We start from the raw sequence: 25,660 nt of genomic DNA, 5'->3' as shown, positions 1-25,660 counted from the left end.
CCGTAGTGTCACCTTGCAGCACCTTCCGTCCCCGAGGGCCCCTTGACAGAGCCCTGGGCCCGGCGGGACACGGGGACGGCAGCAGGCTGTGGGCCGGTCCCTTTCCATGGCGGGCAGGCTGTTTGCCTGGCAGCGGAAGGGCCTGGCTCATGCCTGCTCCCTGCTGCCCTAGGTGACGAGGCGGCCCCGGCCGGCGTCCTCCGGCAGTGGCAGCTGACCCTCTATGGCTCCGTGTGGACTCCAGTGGACATCAGAGACAGGCAGAGGTAGGTGTGGACACGTGTCAGGGAAGTGACTCCTGGGGACGGGAAGGGACCCACCCTGCCACCTGCCTGGACCCACAGTGTGTTCCTCCCCCTTTTGTTGGGGGCTTCTCTCCAGCCTCCAGGGGGACGATGGGGGAGGGCAGGTGGCACCAAGTGCAGTCGGGCAACCCCGCCTGTCCTTCCGCACAGACTGTTAGAAGATGCCATGAGCGGAAAGTACCTACACGACGGCTTCACTCTGCCCTGCCCTCCGGGGCTGAAGGTCCCCGAGGAGGACGGCTACGCCATCTCCCCGAACACCCTCAAGGTGCGAGCTGAGCTCGGCTCACGCTGGAGCCTGGGCGTGTCCGGGGTCCGCCCTTGGGGGATCCTCGGGGTGGGACAACTGGGGTCACCCCCTGCCAGCTAACTCAGAGGGCCTTTCTCTGTGGGTGAGTGGTGGGGAGGGAGAGGAGGCCCCAGTGGGAGAGACTCAGCTCCTGTGCTGGGCTGAGGAGGGTCCAGGCTTTGGGAGACAGCCCCTCACTCACTTAGGCCGTGCCCTTCCCCCAGACCCTGGTGCTGGCCGGCTGCTTTGCCACCTTCTGCACTATGTACTACATGCTGGAGGTGTACCTGAGCCAGAGGGGTGTGGCCTCTCGCCCAGCTGGTAGGAGCAGACCTTGCCACTGGCCCCAAAGAAGCCGAAAAGCCAGAGAAGAGGGGACAGAACTGGAATCAATGCCGCTCTGCAGCAGCAAGCCTCCCGGGGGCGTGGAGACGGAGGACACAGGCCCTCCCAGCACCGCCGGCCTCCTGGCCCCGGACCTGCCCCCGGGGGAGGAGGAGCAGGTGTGCTGACCAGTGTGTGATGGACAGTGTGGGACAGGCGCTTCCTCCCGTGTGGGGGCCCCCGGAGCCCTGGGGGAACGCTCAGATGCTCACGTCTGAAATCAGAGGCCAAAGCGCACCTCTGACTATGCTCAGGGGGGCAGGACTTTCCCAGGGTGAGCAGAGCAGAGGACAGGGCGGCAGCAGCCACAGGGTCTTCTCGAACCCAACAGCCTTGTGCGGGAAGGCCCTGGACAGGAGATCGGCCCCTGCCCTGGGTTGGCAGGCCTCCTCCTTTCTCCGTCGAGCCCGTGGTGTGGGTCGTGGGGACCCCCCTGCGCGGGCCAGAAGGCGCCGTGGCCAGCAGAGCCTCTCAGCATCGCTGGGAAGAGGGCTCAGCGGTGGAGGCTGGGAAGGGCCCCAGGCCCCGGCACAGCAGGCCCTCCTGCCCCTCACCCTCCTGCGGAAGCCTTGGCCCCTGGCCGGGCTGGTGAGGCGGTCGGCCCTCCGCACAGCACCGCCCTGACAGCCATGGCCTCCATCTCCCGAAGCAGAAGCCGACCACGGACACACCCCAGACCCCCGCACCCTCAGCCCCACCCTTCACCCTGAAGGGTCTGGATGACGCTCCTGGCAAAGCTGGGGATGGGCAGGGCCCCGCTGTGCTGCTTCGCCAGGGGCGGCTGCAGGACTGACAGGTGCCGGCCACGCCTCCCAGCCCCGGGAACACGCCCCTCCAAGTGCTCAGGGAAAGGCCCCCGGAGGCCAGCTGTCTGCAGGGCCAGCTGCGGTCCTTCCATCTTCGGCCTCCCCTCTTCTGCGCTGGTTGATTGATTTGTTTTTTTTAACACTTAAGACTTGGTTTTCTCTTTTCACCGCAACTTATGTTGAATTTTTCCTGCACAGCTTTTCCAGAATAAAACCCTTCCAGGCCACCCTGCGGCTCCCCTTCTCATTCCTCTGCTAACGGGGCACCCTCCCCCCGCCTCCCCCGGAGGCACTCGCCTCTTCCCCGGCCCTGCCCTGGAAGCACCCGAGCCCCCGGGACCCTGACATGGGCCAGGTTCTCAGGGGACATCGGCTGGGCGGTGCTGATGGTCCTGTGCCCTGCTCCTGCCTCCCAGAACCACGCTGACGTGACGGGCAAATCAAACTCTGCCAGCCAGGCCTGAGAAAAGACTGATGTATATTTTTTTCCTTGTTGAATTTCAACCCCCAACATATTCCAGCAAAAATGGGGGGAGGTTGGGCTGGGTCTCCCTCAATGAGCATCTGCCACCAAGGAGGACAGTGGACTTGCCCCACCCCAGCCCACCCCCTGCTCAGCCCAAGGCGGGGACACAGTAGAGCTGGTGGGGCTGGGAGGAGGGCCCAGGAGCGGGGCTCTGGAGGAAGGTGTCACTGAAGGGTGGGGGCTGCCCAAGCACAGTCACCTCTGCTGGGAGCCAGGGAGCTGGGTGGGGGCTGGAGGAAGGACAGTGGGGAGGTGGGGGAGGGGTGGCCGCAGGGAGTGGGGAAGCCGGGCTGGGGCTGAAAAGGACCATGGCTGAGGGGTGGCTGCAGCCGGGAGCGGGGAGGCCGGGCTGGGGCTGGCCCTGGCCCTCTAGCTGATGATCTGCCGAGGCCGCCCGTAGCCCGTCATGCCGGCCTGGGAGGCCCCTCTGTTGCTGCCCATCTGCAGGCCGATGACGTGCTTCCCCTCCTGCAGCTGGCTCTCCGTGAATTCCCTCTTATGCTCCTGGGCTTTCCTGGAAGAGGGGGACAGGGTGGACTCACCAGGACCGGGGCTGTCCGCCGCTTCCTGCTCGCTGTCCCTCCCTGGCCTGCCCCTTCCCAGCTCCACTAGGCGGTCACCCAATTGCCCTCAGGCTAGGGACCCTGGCTGAGCACAGGATGGCAGACAGGGAGGAGTCAAGAAGTATTAGGGACCCCTTCCCCCATCATGGACCTTCACTCCTTCCTCGCTATCTGCTTCCCAGAATCACACACTGAGGGGTAGCCCAGGCCACCTCCCTGCCCATGCAGAGACCCACGCAGAGGGTAGGCACGCACTTCATAAACCAGTTGGGATCTCCACGGTAGTGTCCGTCGTTCTTGGTCACTGCCAAGCTGCCCAGGGCCATCAGGGTCCTCTGCACCGCCGCCATGTCTTTGCCTGTGAGAAGGAACGGGAGGGTGGACGCGCTCAGGGCTGGGCAGACTCCCCAGGCAGGGCCTGCCCCCACCCTCGGAAAAGCAGCCAGCCCAGGGGCACGGGGATCAGAACCAAAGGAGGCTTGCGTGGGCCCCATGGGGAGTGTGCATGGTCGTCCCTCCGCCTGTCCCAGTGCTGCTATGCAGACCCGAAGCTGCGGCCCTCCCTGTCCCTCACCGGACCCCACCCCTCCTCTCTCTGTACCTTCAAAGAGGTCAACAGTCTGGAACATGTCCGTCTTGGTGACCCCGTAGCTCTCGGCTGCCTTCAGGAACTGTGCCACCTGCTCCATCTGCTTGAAGACCATGGAGGGCGGGTTCTCGGGCACCTTCACTGGCTTGGAGCCGTCAGGGTACAGGCTGTTCACCAGCTTGCTCAGAATCTGCCGGGCACACAGCACCGCTCAGAGCTCGGCTCCGGGGCCTGACGCGGGACCCCGCAGGCGGCGCAGCCCAGCCCCCCAGGGCCCACTCACCACACCATTCTTCAGCCAGACCTGGAAGCCCAGGCGGCCGCGGTCTGGGCGGCCCACGTCGGGGCCACACTGCACCACGATCCACTCCACCAGCCGCTCCTCCAGCTCCTCGTCGTACTTCTTCTCGATCTTCGACTGCACTTCACGGCTCATGCCGTAGGACGGTCCCTTGTTGGCCATGTCTGGGCAGGGCTTCAGCAGCACCAGCCAGAAAAGGGAGAGGGCAGGGGTCAGAAAACAGCTCCGCTTTCGCTTGTACCAGGCGGGTCTAGCTCTGCGGGGGCCTAACCGCCTTCTGCGTCTGTCTTTCTGCCCTTGCCCCTGACTTTGTTTTCATGGCGCTGCCTGTCTGGGAGGCTCCTCCGTGCAGTCCCGGGGCCTCCCCGAACCTGGACACCAGAGGAGCAGGAGCTCAGGTCTCTGGCGGCCAAGAGCAGGCTCAGGCAACTTTTTGTGACTGACCAGACAGTACTGAGCTGTGCAGGCCATGTGTCTGCTTAGATAATACACAGACAAATGAACATGGATTCATTCCAATGAAACTTCATGTACTTGTCCTGGCCGGTTTGGCTCAGCGATTGGAGCGTTGGCCTATGGACCAGAGAGTCCTGGGTTCAGTTCCTGCTAGGAGCACGTACCAAAAAAGGAAAAAAAAAAATTAATTTACACGGCAGGCTGCATTGAGCCCACGGGCCATAGCCTGACAACCTCCAATCCAGAGCAGTCTTTCTTTTTTAAGATTGGCCACAGAGGCACTGGAGTAGGCCTTCTGGAGGCGGCCACATGGCCCCCCAAGTGGAGCCAGCAGGTGTCTGTCCAGCTGGGTGTGAGGTGGTTTACTAGCCGTGCCTCAGGTTCATGGAGTTTCCTCCAACTTCATTCTCTGGCTCAGAAGCTGGAGCTCGAGCTGGAGCTTTGCCAGGGCAGCTCGGCCCCCGGCCTGCAGCTGAAGACGCTCCAATGGATCAACCCCTGGCAAGGTCCAGAAAGACAGCAAAGCCCAGAACTGTAGCCAAGAAGTTGCATTTCCTCAGGGGAGCCAGATGAGAGAGAGAAATGTACCCACGGAATTTCCCTCGTGCCTGGGTTCTCGCCACCGGAGTAGCTTGAGTACAAGAAGCCAGAGTCCTCCAGGGAAATCCCGGAGCCAAGAAGCTGCCTGTCCAGACCAGCAGCAGCTGCTGCCCTCAGGCCGGGGCTGGACCTGCTCAGGAGCCAGCGCGGAAGGGGAAGGCTGTGGGGCAGGGCCAGGCAGGTAGGACCTGGGCAGACGTGGCTAGGCTGCCCAAGAGGAACCTGACCTGGCACAGGTGCCAACCTGCGGTGGTGCCCAGACTTCATCCGACGAAGTGCCGAATGCGGCCAAGCCCTCCCCGGGCCTCAGAGGTCAGAGGTGGAGGAGAGAATGGTCTGATGGGAGTAGTCAGCACGTCCCCCCACCCCCCGCTTGTCAGTGGAGACCCTCTCCCCACCCACTCTGCGGGAGGCAGTGAACATCAGCACCATCAGGTGGTCCCAGGTCAGCCCCACACTGTCTGCTACCTCCAGGGCTGTGAACACCCGAGAGCATTGCACCTGCCTGCCAGGCTGCCCGGCCCTCGGCAGCGCAGAACACCAGGTTTTGGGCCCCGGAGCCGTGCCCTGGAAGTGACCGGGGGTGCCAGCCCGACTGTGGGCAAAGAGCAGTAACTGTTCTTCCCACCCGGCCTGCACCCTGCTCAAAGCCGAGGACAACAGGGAGAAAGAACACGAGATGGAGGATTCGTCTGAATTCCAGCAACTGGGCCACCCACTCCTCTCTGGGTGTTTCCTTATTTGTGAAGTGAGGGCCGGGCCACCTCTGAGGACAGGGTTCTCTGAGCACCGCCCCCCCAAGTCAGTGATGCCAAAGAACCCCAAGACGAGAGATCTGCTCTGTTCGGCTGCAAACAGCAAGCCCTTCCCATCCTCCACCTCCTCTAGTTTCTCCCAGGCTCCTCCATCACCCAAGGGCCCCTGGGAGAAGCGCTGTGGTCAGACCTGCCCGTGAGCAGGGACAGTGATTGCAGCCCGCCCTGCCCCTTGCCCCCCCCCCCCATCTCGGCTTCACCCCATCCTAGGCAGGCAGCACGCACCCTGTGGTCCAGGCCCACACCATCTTCACACATCCCCCACGCCCTGCCTCTTCTTTTTTTTTAAATACGTTTTTATTAATCTTTAGAGAGAAAGGGTGAGGGAGACAGAAACATTGATCGGCTGTCTCCTGCATGTCCCCTACTGGGATCGAGCCTGCAACCTGGACATGTGCCCTGACCAGGAATTAAACCTGTGACCTCTCGGTGTACAGGACAACCCGGGCCAGGGCTACCCTGCCCTCTGTACCCCCCACCCCCAGACTGCACTGGGTGTGAGGACAGGACAGGACAGAGGCAGCCCCAGCTTTCGGTCTCAGGAGGCTCAGAGCAGACAGCCAGGTGTCAAGGCTCACAGGGGCAAGGATACAAAGTTGCAATCCCTCCATCTAGAGAGGACACTGGATTTTGATCAGAATGGTGGGGTGAAGGTGGGGGATGAAACGCGTGCACCTCCATCCCCACCCTGCCCCCTCGTGGTGACCTTGACCTTTGACAGCGGAGAGCTCCAAGGAACCCCTCCAAGTCCTCTGAGAAAGGCCTCCCCAGTCTCACTGGGCTGCTGGGGAGAAGGGGGGAGGGAGCGGGAGACAGCTGCAGGGCAGCCCACCTGGGGGACTAGACAAAGGTCCTGGGGCAGGCTGGACAGGACAAGCCGAACCTCTGCTTTGAACCCCCTGCCCAGAGAGATGGAACCAAGTCCTGCTGCAGTTGGTCAGGGGGCACCTCCTACGAGCAGGAAACTGGGAAAACTAGGGGACCAGGGGCCTCTCCGGGACTATTGTCCCCCCTCTGAGAACTAAACACACCTAGGAGTGGGCTCCTGGGGGGCCGCGATGGCAGGAGAGGTGGCTCATGAAATCCCAGGGAGAAGAGCTGCCTTGCTCTCTGCCTTCTGAATGGCAACCACTGAGGGGGGCCAGCAGGACCCCCCCCAGGGCCGGCTCCCAGGCCTGCCCAGCCCTGACCCACCCAGGCCTCACCCACCCCCACCCCGCCCCCCGCGGTGCCCCCTCCACTCCTCTGCCTGTACTGTTCTGTCGGGGAGGAGCTGTGTACCCAGCTCTCACTTATCCCTGCACCCCTGCGTTTCAGAGTACAAGGGCAGCCCTGGGGACCTGCAGCGGGGCACACTGCTCTCCCGATGCCTCCCTTCTTGGGCACCCCGACAGACATCAGTTGATCGCACAGCCTCTGGCCCCAGTTCTCAGCCTCTGCCATCGTCCCTCTCCACTAGCCAGGTCTTCCGTCATCCCACCCACCTGGAGATCAGGAATGCGCACCTGCTGGGAGGGTGGGCTGCCCCAGCCAGGAATCGGACCCCAACCCCAGCCCTGCCTGCCCAGCGCTCACTGCTCCGAGTCCCAGCCCACCCCCTCCGACCTGGACAGCGGCACTCACAGGGCTCCGAGGGCTTGCAGGAAGCACAGCTCTGCCTGGACTTGGGCAGACAGGACGGGGCGCTGGCTGGACCGGGGGTTTAAAGGCCTGCTGCTGTGGTGATGTCAGCCCCCACCCCCGTGGCTCACCCCGCCCCTCCCTGCTAGAGGAAACGGGCTCCGTTCCCCACCCCCAGGCCCCCCAGCGACTCCACACAGGCTCCATATTTGGGGAAAGACACCAAGTTGGAGCAGTCTGCCAGGGCTGCCTGAAGCATTCCCCGCGTGCTTTGGGGATGGAGCGGCGGGGCGGGGCGGTGCTGCCGGTGGGGAGCCAGTGGGAAAGCCTTTTATGGACAGGACCACGGAGGCTTTCCCCGCGGTCTGCACTCGGGCTGCTCCTTCTTCGCTGTTCCCTGGCCCTAGTTTGAGGGGAGGGCAAAACGAAGAGGGTCTGGCCAGAGAGAAGAAAGGGGCTGAGGGGAGGAGGGAAGGTCGGTCCCTGAGGTTTCTAGGGCACAGACCAGCCACCCTCTCCTCCTGGGCTTTTCACTCCAGATAGGAAGTAACCCTTACGGAGGCCGCACTACATGACAGACACTGCCAATGCTCTCATTTAACACAGGTACACTGTGAGAGCGTGATCACCATGCCCATTTCACAGATGAGAAAACTGAGGCTCGGAATGCATCTCACCAAGCCACATGGTGAGACCTGCCAGCCTGTGGGGCTGGAGAGGCTGTCAGATCCGCCTCTCAGCTGTACCCCCTGCTCAGGCTGAGACGACCTTTTCATTGGAATGGGTTTGGGGTCATATTCTTTATTATTGTTATTTTTTTCCCCTTTATTGATTTTTAGAGAGGAAGGGAAAGGGAGAGACAGAAACATCGATGAGAGAGAACATCATGGGTCGCCTCCTGCATGCCCCCCTGGGGATCTGGCCCACAACCTAGGCCAACCTGGGCATGTGCCCTGAGGGGAACTGAGCCAGCAACCTCTTGGTGCCTGAGTTAATGCTCAACCACTGACCACACCAGCTGGGCTGGGGTCATAGTCTTCGGTTGGGGATGGGATTTAAAGGTCCAGCAGCAGCTCAGTTGACCCTGGCCGAGACACCTACCCTCCCTCCCTTCAGGAACATCCTGCCTCCCTCACCCAGGAAGGAATAAAAGGAGGTAAAGAAGGTGAGACTTCCAGAGGGGTCCCTGGCTGCCCTGAGGCACATGCCCCCCACCTCCCTCCATGATCCTATGGCTGGCAGCCTGGCGGGAAGGAGCAAACACCCCACCCACTCGGCAGACACACCCAGCACCACCAGGGGAGGACTGGCCCACCCTCAGCCTCCTAACTACAGACTTAGCCCTCCGCCCCGCCCAGCCAGAGGAATGGCTCCTCCTCCCAGCCCCGCCCCAGTGACCCGCACAGCCTAGCGGCGCCTAGAGCTACAGCGCCCCCAGTGGCAGCTTCTGGGAAGATCAGGAAAAGGAGCTGGTGATGAGCTGGAGAGCAGCCCATAGACCTCTGCTTGTGTCCCAAAGTCACCCTTGCCCCCCAAATCTTTTCCTCCTTCGCCTGTTGAAATCTGAATCAACCTTCCAGGGTCATTTCAAAACTCCCCCCTCACAGAGCCTGCCTGCCACCTACACCCACTTACCCACTAGCCATCAACCCCTCGTTCCCCGAGAAGCGCCGCGCCTTGCCCTGCATGCCCGTGCCAGGGAGCCTGCAGGCTGCGGGCTGGGAGGGGCTCGGGTCAGAGGTGAAGCCACCTGACTGGCTCGTGGGGACCAGGGGGCAGAGGCCACCGCCATTTGCCAGAAAGAAGTGGGGATCTCGGGAGATGGCATGGCTCAGACTTTTCCACTTCTCCACCGTCTCCGCCAGCACAGTGCCTGGCAAGGAGCAGGCCCCTCTCAAACATGTACTGAATCGACACCTCTACTCAAAGGACAGCACAAACAGACGCATCAAAGAGCTGGTGTTCCCATGGGCCTGGGACTCGGAAAAGAGAAAGGTAGACCAGAAGACCTGGAAAATGGAAGGCCCCCTCCTCTGCCCCACTCTGAACATCTACACTCAGAAGAGGGGAGCAAACAGGGGCCAGGAACTGCTTCTGTTGTTTCTTTAATCGAATGCAGACTCATTCATAGAAAACAGAATGCAACCATACCAAGGAAACAGACATAAAGCGGAGTTCTGAAAAAATGTCCAGCCCCACCTCCTCCCCCGGCCTGGAGAGGGCTATAAAAACAAGTTGGGGAGAATAAAACACATTCCCATCTGTGAGGCAGAGGCCTGGCCTGACCCCAAATCCTGGCATCGGGAATGGACCAGGCAGGGCAAAGGAGACCCCAGGACCAGAGCAGCCAGGGGTCCCAGAGCTGGGGCCACTCAGTGTAAACTCCAAGGGTTCATATGTACGCACAGGTGTGACCCACACAGAACTTGGCTGAAGACTGGACGGACACGTAAAAGCAGCCCTGGGTCACAGAGCGAGGCTGGGATGAGGGACAGAGGGAAATGTGTCCCTTTCTTGAGCCCCTTTCTCTGATAGGCACTGGGGCTCCTGCGGTAGTGGAGGAGGCAGGAGGGCGGGCTCTGTACCCTCCTCTGCCCCTGGACAATCCTGGGCAACGTCAATGGCACTAAAAGACCCCCGCCGGGGCCGGGCAGGACCAAGGGCCTGGAAAGACAAAGGAGGGAGGGGCACTGCGTTTCTCCCCAAGTCTGGGGCTGGCCTGTCTGGGGCTGATGGAACCGGAAGGTGACCTCTGAGTTCAGCCCTCAGATCAAAGGCAGTTCTCACATATGAGCTAACCTTCACTGCAGTGAGCCAGCCAGGGCCCTGTGCAGGGCTTAGCACCACAAGCCTGGTACCAACTGGCCAGTCCCCCCAGTCCTACACCCCCAACCATCCTGGCTGACTAGAGTGGGCAGTGATGGCAGCCAGGTACAACCCCAAAGAGTAGTGCCCAGGACAGGCCAGAGACTCAGGCCCCAGATGAGGAATGAAGGCTTTGGGCTCCCGGCTGGGGAGGGAGGACAGGTAGGATTCAAGGCGTGAGATGGGCAGGGTGACACTTTCTTTTTCCTGCAGAGGGACGAACGGGAGCCAGAGACAGGGACCACGGAAGGCCCAACACTGACAAGAAAGCAGCAATCCGGCCACACGTGGGGTTTCAGGGGAGCAGGCCTCCTCCCCGGCAGAGGGCAGCTGCAAGGTCCGAGGCCACCCCGTAGCTGTCCAGGACCAAGCCTGGGCTAGGCCTCGGAGCCCGGCTGCCACCGGCCCTGGGCAGCAGGACCGAGATGCGCGCCTGGGCGACAGACTGCAGCAGGGCTGGGACGCGCCCCGGGCGACAGACTGCAGCGGGGCTGGGACGCGCACCCCCAGGCGACAGACTGCAGCGGGGCTGGGACGCGCCCCGGGCGACAGACTGCAGCGGGGCTGGGACGCGCACCCCCAGGCGACAGACTGCAGCGGGGCTGGGACGCGCCCCGGGCGACAGACTGCAGCGGGGCTGGGACGCGCCCCGGGCGACAGACTGCAGCGGGGCTGCGACGCGCCCCGGGCGACAGACTGCAGCGGGAGGCAGAGGGGTGCAGCCCGTGTGCAGCAGTGGCCGGGTCCCTAGAAGACATAGATCTTGTCCCGCTGCACAGTGTCCAGGTCGTCGTCCAGTGTCAGCAGCACCTGTGGGTGTGTGCCAGGTCAAGCCCAGGGAAGGGCAGCTGGGCCTCTACTCCGCCCCGCGCTCGGCCAGAGTCCATCGTACCAGGAATGACCCGAACATGGCGATGGAGGACAGGAAGTGCCAGATGTCGTGGTCGTCAAAGAAGCCCAGGAGGATGCAGTCCCGGTTGTGCTCCCTGGACTCGGCGGGCGTTTTCTGGGCAGGGACAGGCAGCGCTGCCAGCTGAGGGGCCTGGCCCCGCCCGCTCCCAGGGTCCCTCGGCCCCAGCCCAGCCGGCCAGCACTTGCTTTCTGCCCCGCCCTCCGCCCTCCTCTCCCACATCTAAGAACCGGCTGTTGTTCTGTCCTTTCTCACCGGCCTCCTCCGCTCACACTCTCCCTGGTCTACGAGCAGAGGGCTGGGACGACCCTGAGGCACCGAAGGCCACAGCCTCCTAACTCAGCCCCACTTGGGCCTCACGTCTGCTCTAGTCAGGCCCCCCGGGTCCCTCCAGGCCCACTTCCGTCTCAGGGCACAGCCTTGGGAAGAAAGCTGGCAGTGCCCAGGCCCTGTGGCCCTCAGGCCCCTAACTTCCACCCAACAGACACTGGCTGGGCCTCACGCTGTCTGGGGCCGACGGCCACCAGCCAAGGTCCCAGAGATGCCCTCCCGCCTTCCCATCCACGTCTGCCTCTACCATTACACAGGGCACAGCACCTCCGGGCCACAGGGCCTCTGAGGCCAAGCACACGACATGCCTCTTCCAGGCAGTCTTCCCGGACCTCCTCGCTCACAGAGGCCTCGTCCTCTGCCATCTGTGCTCCCCGGCCCGTCCTGCCTCGCGCTTCAGCTCGTGTGCGGTACTGCGACAGAAGCCGGGCACTACCAGTCCCTCTTGAACTAGAGGGCAAGCATCCCAAAGGCAGAGCCCAGCCAGACAGCTCGAATCACAGGACTGAAACCTGACCCATGCCAGGTGCCCCAAGAGGTAGAAAACAGAGCCTGGCATCTCTGGCTTCAACCCACGGCCACGCCACTCCTACTGTGCGTCCTTGGCAGGTGTCCTGGCCGCCTGAGCCTCAGCGGCCCCGAGTGCAGGGGGCCCTGCCCGCAGCTGGGCGGTAGGAGGCTCAGCGAGAGAGCTCCTGTGCAAGCTCCGGCCACGGGTCGCGCGCTGGCGCAAGGGGAGCCTGTGGGTGACGCCGCCCGCCCTGCAGGGTGATGCTCACCTGCCAGGTGCTGAGTCCCTGGAAGAAGAAGAAGAGTGCGAAGCCCCAGACCACCGAGGTGCAGGCGATGCAGAGCAGGGGGATAGGCTTGATCTTTTCCCCGCTTCGGAGCTGGGTGGGGAGGGGAGAGCTGAGGCCAGGCCTCGCCACCTCACCTCCTGCCTGCCCTGGACGCCGCCTTCCTGGCGCCTTCCCAGGTTTCGGGAGCCTTCTTGAGTTCATACTATCGCCTCATACAGCCCCACAGTTCAACCTTCCCCCATATGGTGGCCTGGTGTCCTCACTGCTGACGGCCGCCCTGGCTGGGCTGGCAGGGAGGACTGGCCAGGGGGCTCTTTCACAGGATCGCATGAGGGTCCCTTGGAAATGCCAGCCCTTGGAGGCACCAGCCTGCCAGACTGTGAGCCCACCTCCACCCCTTCTACACTGAACGCGCCTCTTACCAACCGTGGCCTGAGGTGCTGCCGGTTCAGGGGCCATTCTCAGACTATGGAAGGTGCTCAGTAAGTGGATCTTAGGATACAACTGGTTCCCAGGGGACGTGAGCCTCTCCCTCCTCCAACCTCCCGGGCACAGACGGGTGGACAGGGCAATTCGCTGCCTAGAGCTGCCCGGCGGGGCAGCGCAGCAGGCGGCAGGACCGGCACCCACTACCTTCATAATGATGTAGAAGGCGAAGTACAGAAGCAGGTTGCAGATGCCGATGGCCAGCAAGTAGGAGGCGAAGTCGTTGGGGCGCATGATGAGTCCGTAGGCAGCCCTGGCAAGAGGGAGGGCGGGCTGGTGAAGTGGGCGGGCGGGCGGGCAGGGCCTGCCTCTCGCCTCCACGTCGTCCTGGCGCGGGGCTGGCTCGGGGCCCCACAGGAGTCTGGGCCCCAGGAGCCAGCACCTCTCTTGTCGCACCCCACTGCTCATAGCCAAAGCTCAGGATTTGTCCGTGGCCCCCAAGGCAGCCAGTGGCTGGCCAAGTTTCCAGCTGTCCACCCAGCCAGGCTACCACAGACAGTGGCCAGACTCACAGCGACCAGTTGATAATGTTGCCCATGACCAGCAGCACCATGCGGTCCTAGGGGGAAGCAGAGACACGGGACTGGGGGGGAGGGGACACGAGAGGAGCCCCGGCGGTCGGCTCGCACCCGGGAAGAGAGCAGATGGGGGGCTGGGGCCAGGCAGGTACCACATAGAGGGGCCCGCTGCACTGCCGGATGCAGTCCGTGTAGAGCACGTGCAGGATGCGGCGGCAGATCCCCGAGTCTGCAGGAGGAGAAGGCACGTCTCTCCCAGGCCCCTGGTTTGCCGGCTGAGGGCCGGGACCTCTGGAGCCAGGGCTGTGCCCAGGCCTCATCCTCACCCAGTGTTCCTCCGGGCCCCCAGCCGGAGGGCAGAACCCAAAAGTCCCCTGTGCCCCAGACCCCCAGGCTCCATGCCCCTCACCCCACAAGGCCCAGCAGGCCACCCCCACACCCTGCCCGGGCACGCGCTTACCCAGCTTCCAGCGGCCCATGTAATAGAGCTGGATGCTGAGGAGCAGGGTGGCGATGATGTGGATCACGGAGAAGACGATCCAGAAGACCGTGTTCCCTTTGCCGAACACCTGCCAGGCGAGGGAGGGCTGTGGCTCGGCCAGGCTGCGCCAGTGAGGGCGGGGGAGGCGCCTGCGGAGGGACCCCTCGCAGGAGGTGGGGGGTGTGTGCGCAGCGTGCGCCCCTCCCTCCAGAGCGGGCTGTGGCCAGGCCTCTGAGGGCAGGGAAGGCGCCTGTGGAGGGACCCCTCGCAGGAGGTGGGGGGGTGTGCGCAGCGTGCGCCCCTCCCTCCAGAGCGGGCTGTGGCCAGGCCCCGAAGGCAGGGAAGGCGCCTGCGGAGGGACCCCTCGCAGGAGGTGGGGGGGTGTGCCCAGCGTGCACCCTTCACAGGGCCTCACCACGCCCAGCACAGAGAAGAAGATGACCACGGCCAGGCAGGCGTAGGCGCTGTAGGCGCTGGCGTTGATGTCGGGGTGCCGCTTCTGGTAGAGCTTCAGCATGCAGAGCCCGGCGATCATGTACATGAAGGACGTGTCTGGGCGGGACGCAGCCGTGAGCCACGGCGCCGCCACGCCTCAAGGCTCCAACAGCCAGAGTGGAGGAGCGAGCTGGGTGGGCTGGCACTGGCCCTCCCGCCCCGAGCTGTCCCTGCCATCCCACGCCGCCACCCACTGTCACCCACAGGCTGACCTCGCCAGACAGGACGACTTAGTCTGAGCACCCTGAGAGCGGGGACCACATCTTAACGATCGTTTCCTGGGGGCTTGCACGTGCCTCTCCGAGGACGGGGGCACAGATAGATGAGGGCACCCAGCTGCCTACTCTCCGTGAGCCAGGATACAGGTGCACAGGGCACTGAATGGCTGCGGGGATCCCTGTGGTGACCTGGGGCCGGTGGAAGACAGGCAGGGCCTGCCCAGGTTCGGCGGGGGAGGGAGGCCTGCTCACCGAACTGGAAGTTGGTGTAGTTGGGGCAGACGTGGTAGCAGGCGCTCAGCAGGCCCTCCATCATGAGGGCCGTGCCCATGGCGTAGAACAGGCCGAAGTGCTTGGGGATCCCGCACTCCTGCTGGGAAGGGAGCGCTGGTGAGGCAGGAAGGGGCCGCCAGAGCGTGAGGGGCAGGCTGAGGGCAGAGTGGGTGTGCAGGGTGGGGAGGGCGAGCAGGCTGGCCCCGCTGACAGAGACTCCGAGCTGAGGCGCCAGTGGGCACCGGCTCCGCACCAGGGCATAGAGGTCGTTGCGCATCAGGGCCCGGTTGTGGTTGATCTCCCGCTGCAGGATGATGAGCAAGAAGAGCAGCCCCAGCAGGATGTACCCCAGGTTGCTGAGGATGTTGTTGAAAGCGCTAGACGGGGCGACACAGCACACGGCTCAGCCGCATCCCTGCAGAGCCCTGCCCTTCCCAGGTTCACCCTTCCACCGTGTGTCCGGGGAGTGGCCACCCAGGTCCTTACCTGAGGTTGCCCAGTGGGTGGGCACAGAGGAAGTTATAGTAGCAGATGTCTTGATTCCCTGTGACATTCACCACCTGCAGCAGGGACAGGGCAGGGGGGCTGCTGAAGAGCCAGCTCAGCCCTCCGCCCTGTGAGGGAGAGCCAGGCCTGGCCAGGCCACGCCACCCTGCGCCCTCTGCCCTGGGCAGGCGGCGCCGCCACAGCCAGCACGTGTGAGCACGTGCACCCCCGCCAGTCCTCCTTTTGCCCCGTCCTGTCACCTCTGTGGGTGTGACCATAACTGGAGCTCTTACCCCGGAACAGAGAAAAGGGAAAAGAAACTGAGACTGACAAAGTCCCCGGCCCTGGCCGGTTTGGCTCAGCGGTTAGAGCGCTGGCCTGCGGACCAGAGAGACCCGGGTTCGGTTCCCGCTAAGGGTGCGTGCCTCGGTTGCAGTTTGTCCCCGGCCCTAGTTGGGTCGTGTGGGAGGCAGCCACTCCATGTGTCCCTTTCACGTCGATGTTTCTCTCTCTCTCCCTCCCTCCTACTCTATCTGAACAAAAAATGGAAAAATGTCCTCGAGTGAAGATAAAAAAAACCCCACATAAAACAAAGTCCCAGGACTTGCACTTTATGAATTCCTGCAACAACCCAGAGAAGGGCCGTCACTGGGATGGTGCTGTCCCCATTCAGCAGATGAATAGACTGATGCTCAGGGAGGTTGAGTGATTTGCTCAAGGCCACCCAGCTGGTAAAGGTTGGGATTTGAACTCAGTTTCGGTGACCCAAGACCTGTGCTTGCTCCAGAGCCCCAGGCTGGAAGGCTCTGCACGGGAGGCGGGACCCCAGACCGCGCCGGGGAGCCCGCCCCCCCTCACCGTCTGGTAGGTGATCACCAGCTGCACCACAGGGAGCGCGTAGAAGACGGCGATGGTGGCGATGTTCCTACGGCGTCGGAGCACAGCAGTGAGGTGCAAGGACCCCGGACAAGGCCACCCACCCCGCCTACCAGGAAGCCCACTCGCCCCGTCCACTCACCAGAAGTAGATCTGGTACTTCTTCCGCAGGACGCGTTTGTCCTTGCGCGCCAGGTCGGCCACACAGAGGTATTGCTGGGGAGAAGCTGGAATAAGCCCCTGTCCCCCCACCGGGCAGAGGCCCCTCCTGCCCAGGCGAGAAGCACAGAGGGGCCAGACGGGGCGGGCGGGGTTCCCGGCAGTCCTTGCCACGGCCAAGCAGCTGCTTCCCTGTCCTGCCCCAGCTGAACCCCTTCCTACCCCGAGGGAGAGATCCTGGGGCCTGAACAGACTCTCCTGCCTGGGGGAGCCCCCGACAGGGCCCACCACATGGGGTCAGACCTTGGTGCGAATGACGTTCTTGTCGGATTCGATGTCAGTCAGCGTGTCGTAGTCGTCCTCCTCCACAGAGCTCATGGAGTCCAGTCGCGGCCGCGTGCCCACAGGGTCCAGGGGACGGTCTGCAGAGAGCAGGGGAGGGTTTCCCAGTGCACACGGAGCTGGAGGTTGGTCTCCACCCATCTGCGGCAATTGTCACAATTACTAGGCAGTGGGAAGAGGCAAACTGGGCTCAGAGCAGGGGTGGAGGTGGGCTCAGGCCCTGGGGGAGGCTCCAAATACTCCTGAGTCCTGGGGGGACCAGGTCGGCTCTGCAGAGGTCACCGAACGGCCTGCTCCAGCCCTGCCTGTCACGGCTAAGGCTTCCGGGCCAGGACGCTGAGCAGACCCCAGGCCCAGGCAGCAGCGGGACTGAATCTGGCAGAGTCATGCTGATTAGAAGGTGCGTGGCTGTGCGGGCTCCGAGAAGACACTGGTGCAGACAGCGGCCCTCGGGCGGGCGGGGCAGGGGCTGCCCCAGGAGAGCACTGGCTGCTCCAGCCTGTTCTCTCCTTGTGCCTGGGGCGGCTCCCTCCTGTGGCCCTGCCTGAGCAAAGCCCCAAGGCCAGCTCATGACGCCCCTCCCACAAGCCCTGACCCGAAGGCCAGGGAGTGAGGGTGCCGGCCCACCAGTGCCTGCTCATCGCAGACACAGGAGCTGACAATATCAGCGTTCGAGGGGAAGCCATGCACAAAGCCCAGAGCCTGGGCTCCAGTCAGCGCCCGGCAGGAGCCGATTGGGGAGCAGCCCCCCCAACGTCTACCCATGGCAATGCACAGCTGCCGCATCTGGCCAAAGGGAAGGCGCCGCTTGAACTGGTCGTGCCCTTCAAAGGAAAGGGAAAGTTACCAGGGAAGTGGAGCCAAGGAGGAAAGGCCGAGGGAGGAGGGGGTGGGAAACAGCAGGCCCGTCCCTGTCCCAGCGTCTGGCAGAAGAGGCAACCGCCCACCGTCAGGCCCCACCCAGCCAGAACCGGCCCCGCCGCTCACCCTGGCAGCTGTAGGAGAGGTCCGCCGTGTCCATGCTGTCCACCAGGCCCTCAGTGGATCCGGAGCAGTTCTCTGCAGAGCGGTAGCCGGTGAGAACAGACCCCGGGGGTGGGCCCGGCCCCAAGGGCTCCAAGGAGGGGGCCGCCCCTGTGCCACGCTGGAGGGGGCAGCCTCAGGGGACCGGGGTGTGAGTGGGCCGCACAACCTCTGGCACGGACACGTACCAAAGGAGCCGTAGTTGTACTCCTCGTAAGGGGAGCTGCCGGGGAAGGAGTTGGCCAGGACCCGAGGGTGACCTGCAACGAGGCATCAGGTCCCTCAGCCCTGGAAGCAGAGAGGCCAGAGCCAGGGAGGAGAGCAGGAAGAGGAGACAAGACACGGGGCCACGGCAGCAGCGAAGAATGAGCACCGACCCAGCCCAGCCCCCCCCCACCGACCTCCCTCCCACCTGCGTCCCCAGTGGGAACCCTCGCCACCCTCTGTCCCCCAAGGAGAGAGGAGTATCAAGGAACGGGCACTCTGCACTGCCAGCAGCAAGGACAGCCGGCACGGGCCTCCCGGGCCCCACCAGAAACCCTGGCGCTTCCCGTCCCCCCCGGCTCCGCTCCTCTGCCCACAGCACCTGAGCTTACCAAGGAGAGAAGCTGAGAGAGAAGGTCCCAAGCAGGAGGGAGGACAGAGAGAGAGAGAGGCGGAAGAAAGGAAGAGAGAACGGAAGGTTAACACTCCGAGGCTGAGTCCCTTGTCTGAGGCACACAAACAACCGCCAGACCCGGAGAACGAGTCAACGTGGCTTTCAGACGAGCACGTTAGGGATGAACAGGCGCAGCACCCCAGCCCATGCCAACAGGGTGACTCCCAGCCTGAATACCAGAAGCCCCCAGGCAGCCTCCTCCAACCCGAGGGAACCACCCACCGCTGTCCCCTCCAAAACACAGAGCACACTCTGCCCTCCCCCCAGGCCCTCGGCAGGTACCGCTTTCCGGGCAGGCGCGGTCCACCGCCAGCAGAAGGGTCTTCCGCCTCTGCCTGCAGGGACAGAACCAGAGGCAGACAGAGGGGCTGGGCGAGGATCCCCCTATGTGGGCTGGCCTGCTTTCCGCCCTGGCCACCCCAACCCTGTCCTTCATCCATGATTCTCTGGTTCTTCCGGGCTGGGAAGCAATGGGGTCTCCCTGCTCGGAAAGCAGGTTGTTCTCCAGAGCAGAGGCCCCTGGACCACGGTGGAAGCTTACCCTGGACTGGTCAGACCCTGCCCGATCACCTCTCCACACCCCCTCAGCACACCGGACAGAGGAGGCCCCGTGGCTCCACTTTACCTCCAGTTCTCCCAGCAGGCCAGGAGGATGGTCAGCAGGTAGAAGGACAGAAATATGCCCAAGCAAAAGAGCATCCCCCCCACGTAGGCTTCAGCTGTTGGGAAGGAAGCAGAAGTTGAGCACACCAATCACGGCACTCGGGGCCCAGCAGAACCTCTCACACTTCTCCCCTCAAATGCAGTGACCCAGCCGGTGGGAACCACGGGCCGTTCCCCAGACACGCCCACCGCGGACGTGGTGCCTGTCTGCTCAGGTCGCTCCCTCCGCCAGGACTTTCTCCTCCGCTCCTTCCTCATAAACACCTTTACTTAACTCCAAAGCACAGCCCAGGGGCTGCGTCCTTGAGGGGTCTGTGTCCTGCGTGCCCAGTGACTGTCCTCCGCTCGTCACTGCCGGGCACCCTGTGCAGCAGCAGGCCCGCGCTCCAGACGGGCACGCCCGCAGGACTGCAGCGGGACGGAGCACCTGCACCTGAGCGGAGCACCTCCGCTCGTCACTGCCGGGCACCCTGTGCAGCAGCAGGCCCGCGCTCCAGACGGGCTCCCCCGCAGGGCTGCAGCGGGACGGAGCACCTGCACCTGAGCGGAGCACCTCTGCTCGTCACTGCCGGGCACCCTGTGCAGCAGCAGGCCCGCGCTCCAGACGGGCTCCCCCGCAGGGCTGCAGCGGGACGGAGCACCTGCACCTGAGCGGAGCACCTCTGCTCGTCACCTGCCGGGCACCCTGTGCAGCAGCAGGCCCGCGCTCCAGACGGGCTCCCCCGCAGGACTGCAGCGGGACGGAGCACCTGCACCTGAGCGGAGCACCTCTGCTCGTCACTGCCGGGCACCCTGTGCAGCAGCAGGCCCGCGCTCCAGACGGGCTCCCCCGCAGGACTGCAGCGGGACGGAGCACCTGCACCTGAGCGGAGCACCTCTGCTCGTCACTGCCGGGCACCCTGTGCAGCAGCAGGCCCGCGCTCCAGACGGGCTCCCCCGCAGGACTGCAGCGGGACGGAGCACCTGCACCTGAGCGGAGCACCTCTGCTCGTCACTGCCGGGCACCCTGTGCAGCAGCAGGCCCGCGCTCCAGACGGGCTCGCCCGCAGGACTGCAGCGGGACGGAGCACCTGCACCTGAGCGGAGCTCTGCGCGGGAGAGGCTGCTGCTGCTTTCCTGCCGCCGTCTCTCGTTTTCATTGATATTCCCGGTTCACCAGGCCCATTCACCGCTCGGCAGGTATTTACGGAGCATGACTAAGGGGCCTGCGCTTTCCTACCAATGTTGCACTGAACTTCACACTTAGTGAGACTGAGGGGACAGACCCCGTGGTCCCTGTCACAGGGAAACTGAGGCTCAGTGAGACTGCACTGCTGCTGAGGGCGCAGACAGAACTAGAACTCGGTCCCCGACTCTTTAGACAGGGACTCTGCTCCACGTTACATTGGGACTCACTTCCGGGCCCTCCGGTTGGGAGCCTCCCGAGAACACTGCCTGCTCCCCACCCCACCAGCCTGGCTCCCCAGGCCGGAGAGGAAGCGCCAGGGGCCAGTCACCCCCTCAGCACCCACACTCACAGGTGACGGCTTCAGACACCAGTACCGACAGGGTTTTCTGGCGGTGCCCTTGGTCGACCGGTTCATCTGGAAGAAGAATGTTGAGCTGGCAAACAAAGGGCTGCCTGAAGCTTAGCTAGAGTTGGTGGGACCCGCCCTGGGAGAGTCTGGGACCAAAATCAGTATCCCGCCATGTCCACCAATCAGTCATGCAGGCTCTTCGACTACCCCCCCAGCCAGTCCAGGGGCACACAGTTACCTTCTACGAAGGGGTAGAAAGGCAAGGAACCCCCACAGGCCTGGTCTTCTGTCTTCACCACCACCACCACGTAGAAGCTGTTGCTTGGGAAGTCTTTGCGCTGCAGAATGATGATGATGGTGGTGATGACATTATCATCGTCGTCATCACATCATCAACTGTCCTCATCATCACCATCCTTTTCTGAACCCCTACTTTGGGCCAGAAACTGTGCTAACCTCTCTTACACATTCTCTTAATCCTCCTGAAGACCCCTGTGAGGCAGCGTTGTCATTATCCCTGCTGGACGGGCTCAGAAGTAACGGGCTCACTGCCAGGAAGCTAGAGCCCAAAGCCTGAACCTGCACTACACCAGGCGAGCGAATGTGTGCGTGCCCCACCATCACAAAACCCGCCTGGCCTCCATCAGCCGCAAGACAACGCTGTGAGCTGAACACGTGGCCGCACCCTCCCTGTCCCAGCACAGGGCTCAGCCTCGGCGAGGGCCCCTCCTCTCCTCGTTACCATTACTGAGTGAAGTAGCTACGACAGCCAGTAGGGGTTGCTGCTCTTTCCTGTCCCCAAAGGCGACTAGGATTATGATTCAATGTTCACACAGTATCAGGGGACACAAAGTCTCAGGGACTAACGGGCCAAGCCTCAGCCCTGCAGGCAGCAGAGGACGGGCCAAGGGGACAGGAGCAGGGGTGTGGCAAGCTGACCAGGAGCCTCGCCTCCCAAGGCCCACCTGCGCCTCCTACCTGCACAGTGATGGCTGCCTTCTTGGTCATCGTCTGGTACATGCCGATGAAGGCTACGTTGTTGTCCAGGTCATAGACAGGGCACTGGAGGAGGAGGGAGAGAGCAGATGCAGGGCCCTGGCCGGCCCCTCTGCTCGGCAGCCCTGCCTACCGGTAGACAGGGAAAGGGCAGGCCGCTCACCAGCACGTCCTGGATGGAGATGACGGAGCAGGGGAAGGCCTTGGTGGAGGTCACCTTGACGATCACCGAGTCCACTCCTTCCGGGAACTCGTACTTGAAGTACTGAGGGCAGAGGGAGAGCCGTCTCGCGAGGCTGCCCTCTCTGCCTCTCTAGAGGACGTGTGAATTCGCTTGGGGTTGGGCACCGAGGCGCTCAGGGGAGAAAGGCCTGGACTATAAGCAGCCCCTTTTCTGTACCCCACTCCTCTGACCGCAGCTGGGTACTCAGGACAGAGCCCAAGCGGCAAGCGGGGAAGAGGGCAGCCAGATCCCGTCACTGCATTTGCCCTGCTCTCGCCGTTCCCCCCGGGGCCACAGCCGCGGCTCCAGGGCCCTCCAAGGACAGCCGCGCAACGTGAGGCCCCAGCAAAGACCGCCCGCCGCTCCCGCTCCTGGTCAAGCTCCCCCTTTATTCTCCGAGGGGGTCCACAGGCCACCTTACCTGAGGCTGGGCTGCTGTGGTGTTAAAGCTGAAGGGCTCCCCGGTCCTGCAGGGCAGAGAAGAGCCTCAGGTCACTCTCAGAGCGATGGGAGGGGCCGGGCCCAGGGTGCCCTCGCTCTCCCTTGCGGACCTGAGTACGAAGTCGTCCATTCGGCTGACCTGGAGCTGGTACGTGGTGTTGACTGGTGACAAGGTGGACACGTCCACGTAGAAGAATTGGACCTCGGACTCATTCTTGGTGGGGGGCTGGCACAGCGTCCGCTCCACCTTTTGGTAGAGGTACTTGCGCTGAAACCTACGGCCCGAAGCAGAGAGTCGGGACGTGACTACTGTCCCAACCAGCACGTCACTCCAGAGGAGCAAGGCCCCAGCTCCTCCGCTCTGGCTCTCCACCACCCGCCACCTCTACCCCTACTGGGCTGACAGACGCAGCTGGCTGGCTTGGCCCTCACGCCACTGACCAGCCTCCTTGTCTGGGGATGGGGAAGACAGCAGAGGGGCTCCTGGCTGGTTTGAGGCCCCAGAAAAGGACCTGGGTGAGGCTCTGGGCAAGGCCTGACCTGGGCCTCCCCCTCCCTGACCCCAGGTCCTACTCACAGCCCTCGCAGGATTAGGGGCACCTGGAAGGACACCACAGCCTCCTTCTGGCGGACCACGAACAGCAAAGGAGCCCCCTTCTGCTTGTTCAGGACGTTCACGGACACACGCACGCCTTCTGTCTGTAGAATGAGACGGAGATGCCCTCAGCCAGGTCCATGGTGACTCTGCCTCTGCCCCCGGGGGACTGGTGCTGCCGGAGGAGAGGCTTGTGGGAGGCGGTGACTCCTGGCCGGCAGGCACCAGGCACCAGAGGGCACCAGGGCCCAGGCAACGGCAGGGCCTCCCTTCCCAGCAGGAAGCAACGGAGACCCTGGGCATCCGGACCTCACATTCCTGTCCACGCTCATGAGATGCACATGCTTGCACACATGTGCACGTACACACGCGGGCACAGGGGAGCGAGAAATGCTCAACTTTCTTCCTGATGAGCCAGAAGCTGCTATTCAACTAACCAGCAAATGGGGGGCGGGGAGGGTGGACACTCAGGGACTGTGAGCCAAGAAAGCTAAATTGTACCCCTAGCTCTGGCCAAGGGCGAGGGCTGTGGAGAAGTCACTTCACAACTCTGAGCCTCAATTTCCTCCTCTATAGCATGGAGACACTCCCTCCTGGCACTACACTGGAAAGTATATAGGACAGCAGGAGTTGAAGGAAAAAAATAAAACAAAATAAATCCTGTGCATCTTGTTGTTGGGCTGCTGAAACCCGAGCCCTGGGGCAGCATTTCTAAGAGACAGGCCACAGCTCTCGGGGTAACCCAGATACAGGGGTGGGGGGAGCAAGGGCTCCAAACACCAGATCCAGCTTCACTGACCCGGGCCCTGGAGGCAGATGCTGGCCTGTCATAGACACCAAATCCCTCCCCACGCTGAAAAACAACCCAGATTCCCATTGTCAAGGCCACTGCTGCTCAGTAAACGAAGCCAAGGCGAACTGGCCGGCTGACCACAGCCCGGCAGCACGACCTCGCCAGCTTGCAGCTCCAGACTTGCAGACCCAGCTGCGCCCGCGCTCCACTCGGGCCGGGAAGAAACGAAAGTGAAGTCGGGGTGAAGGGTCTTCTCCCCGGCAGACAAACCCCTCTCTTCCCACCCCGTCTGGGGCCGGCCTGCTCCGTACACCCACAGTTGACAAGGCCAGCTGGCTGCCTGGGAGAAGGGCTGGGGGTTCCCCGCGGCTCCCCGCGGCTCCGCTCTAACTCGGGCCCGGCAGGGCGTTCGGTGGGCCCGGCTCAGCCCCTGGGGCGGGCCGGGCCGGGCCGGGCCGGGAGCGAGCTGCTTCCCCTCTCCGAGACCCACGCTACCAGGTTCGGGTTCCGGCCCGGCAGGGCGGTTCGGTGGGCAGGGGCTAAGCCGGGCCGGGCCGGGGGCGAGCTGCTTCCCCTCTCCGAGACCCACGCTACCAGGTTCGGGTTCCGGCCCGGCAGGGCGGTTCGGTGGGCAGAGGCTGAGCCGGGCCGGGCCGGGGGCGAGCTGCTTCCCCTCTCCGAGACCCACGCTACCAGGTTCGCGTTCCGGCCCGGCAGGGCGGTTCGGTGGGCAGGGGCTGAGCCGGGCCGGGCCGGGGCAGGCCCGCCGGCCGGGCACGGCGGCGGAAGCGGGCGCGCTCACCCGGTTGCGGGTGACGGTGTGGTTGAAGGTGTAGATGTTGACCAGCTCGCTGTTGACCTCGTCCACGTAGGCGCGCTCGAACTCGGCGTCCCTCTGCGACACGGCCTTGGGCCCCAGCAGCCCCGGGCGGCCGCGGGCGGCGGCCAGCAGCAGCGCCAGGCAGGGCAGGGCCGGGGCGAGCATGGCCCCGGCAGGGCGGGCGCGGCGGCGCGGGCGGCGGGCGGCGGGACGGCGGCGGGACAGGCTGCGGCTCCGGCCGCCGCTTCCACCATCGCACCAGGACCAGAACTTTAACCCCGGCCTGAGATTAGGAGACGTCCCTCCCCGGGGCCACGGACACGCTGCCGGGCGCGGGCGGGGCGGGGCGGGGGCGCGGGGCCGGCCGCGGAGCGCGGGGCGCGGGGGGCTGAGCGCGGCTCGGGGAGCCCCGGCCGCCCGGCCGGACGGGCGCGAGGGGCCGGCTGGTTGCTGGGAGCCCGAGACGCCGGAGACGCCGGAGACGCCGGAGAGCGGAGGGGCCGGAAGGGAGCCGGCGGCGGGGCGCCGCGCGGGGAGGGGAGTCGGGGCGCCGGCGGACACCCACGCCGCGCGGCCCCGCGGCGTCCGGCGCGCGGGCCCTTTAAGCGCTGGCAGGTGCGGCGGCACCGGAACTGGGACCGTGTGCGGCGCCGCGAAGCGGTAAACAGCCGGGCGGCGGGCCCGCCGGCTGACGTCAGGGGAAACGGACACAGATTTAAAGGGCCAGGTTCCGGATTGGCCCTTAAAGGGGCCGCAGCTGCCCGCTGGACGCCTCGGGTCTCTTCGGCGCTGCCGCCTGGGCGGTGGTTCTTGCCCCTCCCTGGAAGCTCGCTTTGGGCCGCCGGACGTTTCCGTGAAGGCTCTCCAAGCGCTGGGTTCTTGTTGACAAATTCTCTTCGCTCAGACTTAGGGGTGGGGTCCCCCACGCCCACGCCCACTGCCATGACCACTAACACCCCCCACCCCGGGCCACTTCCCCCCTGGACCTTAAGAAATGACGAACTCAGCGCAGTAGGGAACAGGACGGCCGCCCTGCCAGCGGGGCTGGGGTGGGGGCTGGGGGCCTGGGGGGATGGGCAGAACTGCGGGGGGTCGGAGCCCCGTGCACGCTCACCCCCTGCGGGGCCGCCAGCTCAGGGATGCCTCCGTTTGCCCGGCCTCCTCCTCGTCTCTGCAAAGCTCGTGGCAAGATACTGGTTTTCAGTGTCAATGGGTGAAAACTTTTCTGCAAACTATTTTGGCCCTGTGTTCCAAGAAGCTTGAAGAGCTTTGTACTCTTTGACCCGGTCGTTCCATTTCTGGGACTCTGTCCTGAGGAAATAGGGAGCAAAATCTGTGGGCAGCTATCTTATTGTGATAGTGATCATATAAAGCATAAAGGAAGCAGCTTAAATGTCCTTAAGGAGGGAGTGGTTAAAGGCACGATGATCATGAGGCC

The 25,660-nt window shown here is 63.9% G+C and overlaps 3 protein-coding genes across 20 annotated transcripts in view; 1 reads left to right on the top strand and 2 right to left on the bottom strand.

Moving 5' to 3' along the window:
• PCSK7 (proprotein convertase subtilisin/kexin type 7) overlaps positions 1 to 2,002 on the top strand; it is a 32,322-nt gene extending 30,320 nt beyond the window's left edge. For all 7 annotated transcript variants that reach the window (XM_036257890.1, XM_036257888.1, XM_036257889.1 and 4 more), the window contains 3 exons: positions 173 to 266; positions 456 to 573; positions 819 to 2,002. In XM_036257890.1, the coding sequence (XP_036113783.1) occupies positions 173 to 266; positions 456 to 573; positions 819 to 1,106 (500 nt within the window). In that variant the 3' untranslated portion in view covers positions 1,107 to 2,002. The remainder of the gene's footprint in view (positions 1 to 172; positions 267 to 455; positions 574 to 818) is intronic.
• A 583-nt stretch (positions 2,003 to 2,585) lies between these two features.
• TAGLN (transgelin) lies at positions 2,586 to 7,359 on the bottom strand. The gene is made up of 5 exons (XM_036257908.1): positions 7,258 to 7,359; positions 3,746 to 3,937; positions 3,475 to 3,652; positions 3,129 to 3,231; positions 2,586 to 2,824 (listed from the first exon to the last, which is right to left on the bottom strand). The coding sequence occupies exons 2-5, from the start codon at positions 3,923 to 3,925 to the stop codon at positions 2,680 to 2,682; spliced, it is 606 nt and encodes a 201-aa protein (XP_036113801.1). The 5' UTR covers positions 3,926 to 3,937; positions 7,258 to 7,359; the 3' UTR covers positions 2,586 to 2,679.
• Positions 7,360 to 9,239: 1,880 nt separating this feature from the next.
• Positions 9,240 to 24,402, bottom strand: SIDT2 (SID1 transmembrane family member 2). Of its 12 annotated transcripts, none has more exons than XM_036257875.1 (28): positions 24,205 to 24,387; positions 22,592 to 22,713; positions 22,125 to 22,289; positions 21,995 to 22,040; positions 21,514 to 21,615; positions 21,333 to 21,416; positions 20,593 to 20,692; positions 20,355 to 20,420; positions 18,800 to 18,893; positions 18,457 to 18,509; positions 18,113 to 18,124; positions 17,705 to 17,776; positions 17,481 to 17,552; positions 17,255 to 17,317; positions 16,455 to 16,573; positions 16,135 to 16,208; positions 15,975 to 16,041; positions 15,117 to 15,190; positions 14,884 to 15,007; positions 14,610 to 14,730; positions 14,060 to 14,196; positions 13,624 to 13,732; positions 13,316 to 13,392; positions 13,158 to 13,204; positions 12,793 to 12,898; positions 12,139 to 12,249; positions 11,012 to 11,125; positions 10,775 to 10,929 (listed from the first exon to the last, which is right to left on the bottom strand). In XM_036257875.1, the coding sequence occupies exons 1-28, from the start codon at positions 24,385 to 24,387 to the stop codon at positions 10,867 to 10,869; spliced, it is 2,577 nt and encodes an 858-aa protein (XP_036113768.1). In that variant the 3' UTR covers positions 10,775 to 10,866. The 12 variants fall into 12 exon arrangements, 11 of the variants coding, with proteins under 11 accessions (XP_036113766.1, XP_036113767.1, XP_036113773.1 ...); XM_036257877.1 differs by having other exon boundaries at positions 10,776 to 10,929; positions 14,610 to 14,727; XM_036257879.1 differs by lacking the exon at positions 11,012 to 11,125.
• Positions 24,403 to 25,660: the final 1,258 nt, after the last annotated feature.

Source organism: Molossus molossus, unplaced genomic scaffold (assembly GCF_014108415.1).
Source record: "Molossus molossus isolate mMolMol1 unplaced genomic scaffold, mMolMol1.p scaffold_m16_p_13, whole genome shotgun sequence".
In the NCBI taxonomy this organism is placed as follows: Eukaryota; Metazoa; Chordata; class Mammalia; order Chiroptera; family Molossidae; genus Molossus; species Molossus molossus.
This window is presented reverse-complemented; position numbering and strand designations above follow the sequence as displayed.